The sequence below is a fragment of the Pseudonaja textilis genome, chromosome 2 (assembly GCF_049901715.1).
Source record: "Pseudonaja textilis isolate UNSWEBS1 chromosome 2, rPseTex1.2, whole genome shotgun sequence".
NCBI lineage: Eukaryota > Metazoa > Chordata > Lepidosauria > Squamata > Elapidae > Pseudonaja > Pseudonaja textilis.
Window position 1 is genome coordinate 4,420,207 of NC_141991.1, and position 10,216 is coordinate 4,430,422.

At 49.4% G+C, this 10,216-nt stretch overlaps 1 protein-coding gene across 1 annotated transcript; it reads right to left on the minus strand.

Annotated features, from left to right (window-relative positions):
- Window positions 1–5,080: 5,080 nt before the first annotated feature.
- On the minus strand, window positions 5,081–8,211 carry LOC148126593 (uncharacterized). Its single transcript, XM_087928361.1, is given in 2 exon segments — window positions 5,081–7,002; window positions 7,004–8,211. Coding segments are annotated over 2 exon segments (1,239 nt in total). The 5' UTR covers window positions 7,339–8,211; the 3' UTR covers window positions 5,081–6,098.
- Between the last annotated feature and the right edge of the window lie 2,005 nt (window positions 8,212–10,216).

The window sequence follows — 10,216 nt, forward strand, 5'->3', positions numbered from 1 at the left end:
GCCTAATCCTGTAAGGAAGGCAGGAAGGAAATATTCTGGTGTTGCTTACAGAAACTGCCTCTCCATTAACTCTTTATTACATTCTTGGCAGGACTAGACTTCCTGTCTCTGGAACTTCTCTGTAATAGTTTTTTCCTCCCTTGCTGGTACTTTGCTTGTGTGGAGTGACCATTCAAAGTTACAATGGCACTGAAAAAAGTGACTTATGACCATTTTTCACACTTACGACTGTTGCAGCATCCCCACAGTCATGAGAGCCAGGCGAGGAGATGTGTGTCTCGATGTGAGTGATGTTGATTTGGCCACACCCAGCCAGTCACATGACCACCAAGCCATGCCCACCAACTAAGTCACGCCCACAGTACCGGTTAAAAAATTTGAATCTGACCCCTGGTGTACATGCTTGGCTGAGGAGCCAATGGGACAACACTACCATCTGTGGGATTATGACTGAACGCCTCTAAGTGAGAATCCCCCCCCAAATGTAATGATACCGCAGTGCCGAGGAGCCTCAGTGGGCCTCTGATAGCCAGGCCGCCCAGTCCGATGTCAGAGAGCTGTCCGTCATGGGAGAGGAGCGTAGCTGGAAGTGGGCTGCCTCTCACCCATGGCAAAGCACACATTCGTGGGGAACCCGGTGCTAAATCATTCATAGACAACCTGACTCTGGGTCGGGGTTTCATGCGTAGCAGAGTAGCTCCCTTGCTGCAATCTATTGAAAGTCAGCCCTCGACACAAGATTTTGTAAAAATAATCTAAATTAAAAAAAACTAAAAAAAGAAAAAGGGAAACCCCGAGTTCAAATCCCGCCTTAGGCTTGAAAACTTGATGGACTGCTTCTCCAATATTTTGTGTAAGGCAGCATTCAGAGTTTCTACCGTGACGACTCCTACACTATCTCTTTATGAGGACATGCAGGAATTTATATCCAAGGCTTCGAACAAACACTTGGGCCAGCTGAACTGAGGCAAAGGAGGCCTTGGAGATGGGCTTAGTTTCCTCTGTGAAAACAATCAAGGCAAAAGGTTTTTTTTTAGGTCACGTACTGATTCCAAATCTCCAAATATAGACATTGCCTTCGACTGCATCAGGCATTGCAGGCAGAGTCTGCTGTCCAGTAAACCAAGCATAGGAGGCAGGGAGACTGACTACGGACAATATAGAAGTAACTTGCAGAAGAAAATATTTGTAACTTTAGAGTTGAGCAGTGTGTGTGGTGGGGGGTGGGGTTGTCCTTTGTGCTGTCTGAGCTGGGCTGACTTCCCGCAGACGTTTCATTACCAAACTAGGTAACACGATCCGTGCCCTGGTGCTGCTGCCTTGTTTGGTAACGAAATGTCCGCATGAGGTTCCCTAGTTTGGTAAGGAAACATCTCTGCAGGAAAACAACCCAGCTCACAGAGGCCCCCAAAATAAACAGTTCCCCCCTCCTCAGCAACTTCTTTAACTCTTCGTGCACAAGTCCTGCAGAAGGGAGGAGAGCTGAAAGAAAAACAGTGTTGGGAGTCACCACAGTCGGCCGCACGATCTGCTGAAAAGCCTTTGCCGACATCCCAAGTGAAGCCGGGATTTTTTTTTTTTTAAACCTCATCCTTTAGCCAAATTTCACCCGGTTTTCACCATCAGCACCAGGTATCTGGTTGGGGTGGGTGTGCTCAGTCTCCATCTTTTCTGAAGATCCCCACGACATCAGGGACCCCAAGAATGGCAGTGACGTCGGAAGAATCCCCAACATCTGTCGGTCTGTAGGGGGGGGGCGTGCATAAGCGCGCCAACGTGCCTACCGTCCCTTATTGTTCCTTTTTTCTTTTTCTTACTCATATCCATTTCATGTATTCATAACCATGTTTATACTTATATCTGTTATCCGATAATCGCTTGACAAAATAAAATAAAATAAAAAATAAAATCTGGGTCCCTTTCCTTCTTCTCCCCTCCGCCAAAGAAAGACACATGGGGGGCTTGCCTGTTCCCCCCGCCCCTCCATTTCTTAGCCTCCCAGCTCAAGAAATGGCACCTCTAGCTGGGTAAGGGGGGGGGGGTTAGTAAAAGAGCCTTCTGGTTCCCGACACCTTTCGAGGCCCACTTGCAGTTTCCAAGGTAATAGGTCCCTCCAGCTTTCCACAAGCCCCCAGACACACATACACATGCAAACGCACGCAAACACACAAACAGGCGCAAGGGAGAGAAGGGCTCCCCCAGTGCAGCCCGCTCCCTTCCTGGGTCTGCAGCCAAGTGGAAAATCCCTCCCCCGTGCCTATGTCTTCCTCCTCCTTCTCCTCCTCCTGTGCCAACTCCAGGTTTAAGGCTAGAGAGTTCCGCCCCCTTGAAAGGCAAAACTCTTGGCAAGGACCCTCTCCTCAAACAACCACAGACCCTGCCGCTCCCACCTCAAAGCTCGACACACACACACACACACACACACACACACACACACAAGCTCGGTTGGGCGTGGGGGGGGAGTGAGCTGGCACCTTTGGTCCTTTCCTACAGCACCTCCGCGGATGCCTGTCTGGGTGGGGGAAGTGATGCCAGTGGAGCCCCCCACCCGAGACTCTTAAACAAAACCCGGCACGAGCAACTGGAGAGGAAGGGGGGTGGGAATACGACAGACAAGGTGAGAAACGACGCCCTCCCCAGACCCCTAACCCTAAGAAAGGGTGAGGTGGTGAGGAGACGCAAGATAACAAAGAACACCCCTCCCCCCCTTTGTTTCCTGGAGAGAACCCCTCCCTAGCTCCAGTCCCGGGTGGGGAAGGGATGCTGGGGGCAGCTTCCCTTTCCTTGTTTGGGGGTCTGGAGATTCTTGGAGAAGAGCGCTGGAGTTGCAGGGGAGCCGTTTCCGGCCTGGGCACTTGGGGAGCAAGTAAGGAAGTCTTTGGAAGGCCCTCACCACTTCTGCCCTCGCTTGGAAGTTGTACTCTGAGTGGAGACCCTCCAGATGGGCAGCCCCGCCTCCCGGTTCTAGGCTTACAAGTGGGGTGAGGGAGGGCAGGCTGAGGAAGCTTTTCATTGAGTGGGGGGGAAAGGAGAAGGGCTCCGGGCTAAGAGAAGATCCGGTAAAATACTAAATTCCTAAACCTTCCCTTCTATCTAGATCTGGATTTCTCAACCTTCAGGGGGTCAGATTAAGAGAGTCGGAAGGGACCTTGTAGGTCATCCAGTCCACCCACACCAGGCCGACCAAGTAGGAGACCCTACAGCCATCTCAGAAAGATGGAAGTCCAGTTTCTTCCAGCAATGAAGCTCCCACAACTACCTGAAGGCAACTTCTGTTCCATTGGTTGATGGGATGATTCTCACGGTCAGGAAATGTCTCATTTCTCGGTTGAATGTCTCCTTGATCAGTTTCCATCCATTATTCCTTGTCTGGCCTGCAGGTGCTTTGGAGAATGGCTCGACCCCTTCCTCTCTGTGGCAACCCCTAAAATATTGGCAGACTGTTATCATGTCTTCCTTGGTTCTTCTCGTCACTAGACTAGCCAAGCATAGTTCTTGCCACCGTTGATCGTATGTTTTAGTCTCCAGTCCCCTAATCATCCTGGTTGCTCTTCTCTGCACTTTCTCCAGAGTCTCAACATCCTTTTTATAGTGTGGTGACCAAAACTGGATGCACTATTCTAGGTGTGGCCTTACTAAGGCTTTATAGAGAGGTACCGTATTAGTACCTCTTTTGATCTTGATTATATTTCACTATTAATGCAATTTAGGATTGCAACAGCTTTTTTGGCTATTGCCGCACACTATTGGCTCATATTTAATTGGTTGTCCTTGCTGCTCTCTGGGGTTCTTGGTGATCTCCAAGCGTAGCTGTTTTCTTGCAGACATTTCATGACTCAAACAAGGTTAATATCACCAGTGCAAGCGGTAAACATCATCAGGACTAACAACAATGATGTTCCCTACTTGGCTAATGAAACATCTGCAAGAAAACATCCCAGCTCAGAGAGCAACACTAAGGACCCCTCACTTCAATCCTGAGCTACAAATATTCTCCTTTATTTCTTAACCTTAGCAACTTTACAAATATTTTTTAATTTTTTGCAACATCCCTTCCAGATCTTTCATAAGCTCCCTTCCCCGCTTCCCGTTGTACTTTGGAAATCCATAATTTTTTTGGCGGGAATTTATTGAGTCCAACAAAATGACACATATTTGCTTTTCCTAAGCAGGATGTTTGCATATATTATCTCACCTTATTTTTTATATCAATAAGCACACACATGTAACTTTTTTTCTTCCTCCTATTTTTCCAACAACCCTGGGAGTGAATTGAACTGAAAGAGAGGGACTGACCCAAAGTTGCCCAGCTGACTTTTGTGCCTAAGATAAGACGACAACTCAGAATCTTCTTGTACATTGTGTGGACAGATTTGGGTAAATTATAAATATTTCTATAATATCTCTCCTCCATAGGACCCGGGGTTCTCCTTCCTTAAAGCATCACCAGGGTCTTATTTTGTACAAATGGTCAGAGAACACCTGATGCGGCTAGACAGCCGTATGATGGAATCTTCTGGAATTCTCTGGAATGTTTCATTTCCCAATAACTTCTCTTTGTACAGTTCTTTCAAATGCCTACGGCTGTGATGGCGAACCTATGGCACACGTGCCAGAGGTGGCACACAGACCCCTCCCTCTGGGCATGCGAGCCGTCGCCCCAGCTCAGCTCTGCTGCAGCATGCGTGCATGTGCCTCTCACCAGCCAGCTGGTCTTCGCGTCTCTGCCATGCATGAACAGGGGCAGGGCGTGCGCATGTGCATGCGCAGGAGGGACGGGGCGCACATATGCAGGGCAGGGCACATGCACAGGGGTTGTATGCGCAGGGGTGGGGCGCATGCACGGAGGTTGCACACATGCGCAGTGGGCATGGGTGTGCATTGCATTTTGGAGATGCGTGTGCGCTTTGGGCACTTGGTGCCGAAAAGGTTAGCCATCACTGGTCCATGGAGATTCTCAATCCGGGTCATGGTTGACCCAAAGGTACTTTCCCAAAAGGCATCCATGCTATCTTAGTTTTTGCCTTGGAAACGTTTTGCTCCTCATCCAAGTTTACAGAAAAAAAGAAAAAATTCCAGCTGCCTTTTTGGAAAAGCATTTTTATTCAATGGTTAGTAAAATTAAAGGGTTCCTTTGAATTTTCACATCATACACCAGGGGTGTCAAACAACAAGGCCTGCGGGCCGGATCCAGCTGGCAGGGTGCTTAGAGCTGGCCCATGGGGCTACCCTGGAAACAGCAAAGGACTGGCCCGCGGCGCCTCTGCCAGTGAAAACAAGAGCTCAAGAGGGCCGCGCAAGGACCTTCCAAGATCCGTTTTCACTGGCAGAGTGCTCAGGCCGCCACAGGTGCCCCCAACACGAGTGAAGTTGAGCTGATGATGCCCACCCTGGCCACACCCACTTGCACCTCCCCCACAGGTTAAACACAAATCCAATGTGGCCCTCAATGAAATCCGAATTTTTGGCTCGCGACCAAGTAGATAACCAAAAACAAAACAGACTTACCGGCCAAACCAAAAACAGTCTTGGAACTAAAAGGGTTTGCCTGGGTCGGTTCCAAAAATAAACAGCCCAAATCCCCACCGAGGTCTGGGGCCTCTACTGAGGTTTGTCAACAAGTCCGGGGATCCAGGTTTTAGGGCTTGCCAAGGAGAAGTCATAGGAATTGTCCAAGCCAGGAGTTCAGGGGGTCATTTTCAGCAAAGCCAGCCACAAACAAGCTCCAGACTAACCTTCCAGGTCAATTAGTTCCCCATCAATCTGGCAGATCTCCTCTCTGCCCTGCGCTCTAGCATCCACCAAGGCTGGCAGTTCCTCCTCCTCTTCCTCATTGGCCTGTGAGCTCTCCCCAGCCGAGGCATGTTCTGCCAGCAGCTCAGGGTCAGCAATACTGGACGTGCCAGGAATGCTCTCATTCCCGCCCCCCCGTCCTCTGAAGAAGACGTGGATGAGCCATCATCCACAGGAGACATCACTCTCCCCACACCCAAACCTGGTCCCCAGAGATGGGAAGGTTGGAGAACTCACGATTCCTTCAGAATGAATCTTTTTATGGGAAATAAGGGGGTTCTTCTGCCTGAACCTTTCCCCACACATCATACACTGATCCTTTGATGAGAAGCGAGGTTACCGCATGGATTGAAGCTCTTCTCACGCATTGTGTATTTATAGGGCTTCTCGCCAGTGTGGCATCTCATATGATAGACCAGGCTCATGTTCCTATTGAAAGCTTTTCCACACTCTGGACATTTGTAGGGCCTGGCATGGCTGTTTTTATGGAGAGTGAGGCTGCTGCATCGGCCGAATCTCTCGTCACACTCTTTGCATTTGTAGGGTATCTGAACTGCGTGGATCCTCGTGTAGGCAGTGAGGCTACCAGAAGTGCTGAAGCTGTTTCCGCATCCGCCGCATTTATAGGGTTTTTCTCCCGAATGAATCCTCTTACGAGTCGTAAGGTTGTACTTCTGATTGAAGCTCTTCCCACATTCTGTGCACTGGTAAGGTCTCTCTCCCATGTGAAGCCTCTTGTGAATAGTAAGCGTGTAACTTTTACAGAAGCTCTTTCCACACTCCGCACATACATAGGACTTCTCTACGGAATGCATTTTTTTATGGGTACAAAAGACACCACTGTCAATAAAACCCTCTCCACACACGGTACATATATATGGAATTTTTCCTGAATGGGAAGAAAGGTCACTGCCGAAACCAAAGCTCTTTCCACTCTCAGTGGATTTATATAAATTCTCCCACACGTGGAGACTTTGATGAGATCTTAGTTGACTTTTCCACCGGAAGCTCTTTTCGCATTCCACACACTGATAGGGTTTCTCCTCTGAATGGACCTTTTTATGACTCTGGAGAACACTGCGGTCGCAAAAACTCTTGCTGCACTCTGTACAGGCGTGCGGTTTTTCTCCCGTGTGGATCCTGTTGTGCGACATCAGGGATCCACTTGAACCGTAGCTCTTCCCACATTCCATACATTGGTAGGGCTTCTCTCCCATGTCGCCTCCTTGTGTGAAAAGTCAGGTTGTGGCTCATGCTGAAGTTCTTTCCATGCTGCAGACCGTTATACAGTTTCTCCCCGGTATAGACTCTTTTGTGTAGAGTAAGGTCCCTGTTCAATCTAAACCTCTTTCCGCATGTCGCACATGGAAATAGTTTTCCCCCCATATGGATTCTCATACGGGAAGCGAGTTCATTTGTCCACCTGAAATTCTTTCCACACTCGGCACATTTCCATGGTTTCTCTCTTGGGAGGAGCCGTTTACGGCAGTGGTCCCCAACCTTTTTTGTGCCGCGGCCCGGTACCGGCATCACAAAATCATCCATGGCCCGGTACCGGCATCAGCATGCATGGCAAGGCAAGCCAAGCGACCGGCCAGCCAGCCAGCCGTCCCCCGCTTCTCCCCGCCACCTTCAACTCCTCCTTTGTACCTGTGTCGATGGGCTTCGCGACGGCTTCGGGACAGTCGCTCGGCTCGGCTCGCCTTGCCATGCGTGCTGAAAGAATCCTTGCGCCTTAGTTTTGTTCGAAGCCGCCCCCCGCCTCGATGAAACTAAGGCGCGAGGATTCTTTCAGCACCCAAACGCCGCTTTCTACCCGGAAAAGCTCACCGGAAGCACTTTTTCATCAAAACAAGATGGTGGCGCCCAGCAAACCGGCGGCCCAGTAGAAATTGTTCCACGGACTGGTACCGGTCCAGGGACCGGTGGTTGGGGACCCCTGCTTTACGGGAAATGGGGCTCCTGCTCCTACTGAAACTCTTTCCACACCCTTTGGGGGTCTTGGGTTTCTCTGCAGCCCCTGGATGGGTTTGTTGACATGAAGTCAAACCAAAGCTTTGGCTGGAAGAGATTCCATGCTGTCTGCACTCGCACCGGTTGTCTCTAATTTTAGTTTCGCAATGATTACATTTCTCGGACTGATCCCTGGGTATTTCCTCACGGGGCAGGAAATTCACATTTTGCTTTCCGGTGTGATCCCATTGAGTCAGGAATTCGTGGACTTCATCAAGATGGGAAGCAGGTGATTTCTCCTGCATAGATGTCGACTTCTTTTCCCCAAATGTTCCTGATCTCCAGTGGTTCTCAAAAATCACATTTCCCACTTTGGCACTGGTTGGTCGCAAAGTCACTGTGTCTGGCGCCTGACAATTCTCACTGTTCTCCACACCTGCTTCTGGAGAGAGAAACAAAGCGTGAACTATCTTTTAAGACTGGGCTTCCAGAGATTAATGCCAACTAGATAATGAATTAATTCTAATGGGAATGGATCACAGTGTCTAGCAAGATTTTTTGTTTCCTGAATAGGTTCTTTTTTTTTTAATTCACATTTTGATTACACAACTATCTCAGAAGTCATCTCTTGGCTGAACTGTTCCCCACTGAGGATATTGCAACTATTTTTGCCTTTGCAAAAAGCAAAAAAAGAAGCTTAAAACAAAGGAACAATAGAGAGGACAAAGCCTGTAATGAAATGGCCATGCAGAAAAGCCACAAATGTTGCTTACAATTCTGCAAAGTTTTTATTTTAACTGCCCGGAACTGAGCAAACAGGACAGCTCTTTTCACTTTTGGAGAGGCAAATCTCCCACGGCAGTAATAGTAAAACGAGCAACTAAGTCTTACAGAAAAAGACAGAAGGAAGGGCATATTTATTATTGAGAAGATGATTAAAAGTTCAGCACAGCAATATAGGCAGTCCCCTCCCTTAGCGATCCTAATTGACCCTGGCAAACGAAAGTGCTTGTTAAGTGAAACATTATGCACCCTCAACTTGTGACCTCCGGCCAGCTGTCTTGCTGGAAGACAGCCGGGAAGGTTGCAAATGGCTATCACATCACTGTGGAACACGGCCACTGTCATATATGCAGGATGGTTATCAAGTGCCCAATTGTGATATAACCATAGAGATGTCGCAACCATGGTGAGGACTATCCATAAGCCATTTTTTTCCTCAGCTCTGTCATAACTTTGAAGAATCACTAAAAAAAAAGGTCTTTAAATAAGATCTACCTATATTTTCCAGATATCTAGAAGGTGTCTGACCCAGCTTTCACGAGCCCCACTCAACAGGCTACTCATGAGGAGAAACCCCTTTTTATTTAGAAAGGCAGGAATACACAGTATTCATTGACAACGCTCCAGGTCAGTGGCCACCAACCTTTTTTGTGCCACGGCCCGGTACCGGCATCACAAAATGATCCGTGGCCCGGTACCGGCATCAGCACGCATGACAAGGCAAGGCGAGCTAAGCGACCGGCCAGCAAGCCGTCCCCCGCTTCTCCCTGCCACCCTTCAACTCCTCCTTTGTACCTTTGTCAATGGGCTTCGCTTCGGGACAGCTTCAGGACGGTCACTTGGCTCACCTTGCCTTGGGTGCTGAAAGAATCCTCGCGCCTTAGTTTCGTTCGAAGCGCCCCCCCTTCGATGAAACTAAGGCGCGAGGATTCTTTCAGCACCCAAACGCCGCTTTCCAACCGGAAAAGCTCACCCGGAAGCGCTTTCTCGTCAAACAAGATGGCGGCGCCCAGCAAACCGGCGGCCCGGTAGGAAATGTTCCACAGACCGGGACCGGTCCACGGCCCGGTGGTTGGGGACCCCTGCTCCAGGTCACACGTTCTTAGGTGATTTGCAAGCAGTAGCAGTTCCGAGTTCCCCCGCAGGGGACCTCAATTATCACTTCAATCCCAACACAGAGAGTCCTGACCAACCTGGGTAATGTCCGGAACTCTTCTGGAGCATGAATGGTTGTCTCTGACAACCGCACCTCCCATACCCCTCCTCCTGATATCCCAGGCAAGGAGGGGCCGGTTAACGTTTACTTCTTTTTCTGGACAGCTGGCCCTCCGTCCTACATTGCTCTTCTCTCCACACTTCTCTGCGCGTACGCGCCTCTGGGACAGGCCCCAGCTGTTCCTCCTCCTTACTCAACTCATCCCCCCCAAAAGCAGCAGTCTCTCCGTGTGAGCGTGAGTAGAAAGTCCTCCTCTGCATCTGGCTCTGAGACCTCCTGCTCCTCAGAGCCTTCCACAGGCCACGATGGTAACTCACTCCATCTCTTCTGACTCCTCTGACTTGACTGCCACCGGACGAACCACAACAGAAGGAGTAACAGAACAGAATAACAAAATAACAGAGTTGGAAAGAGCCTTGGGGTGGTCTTCTAGTCCAACCTACTAACGGTGACATGAAAGCAATGTTCCAA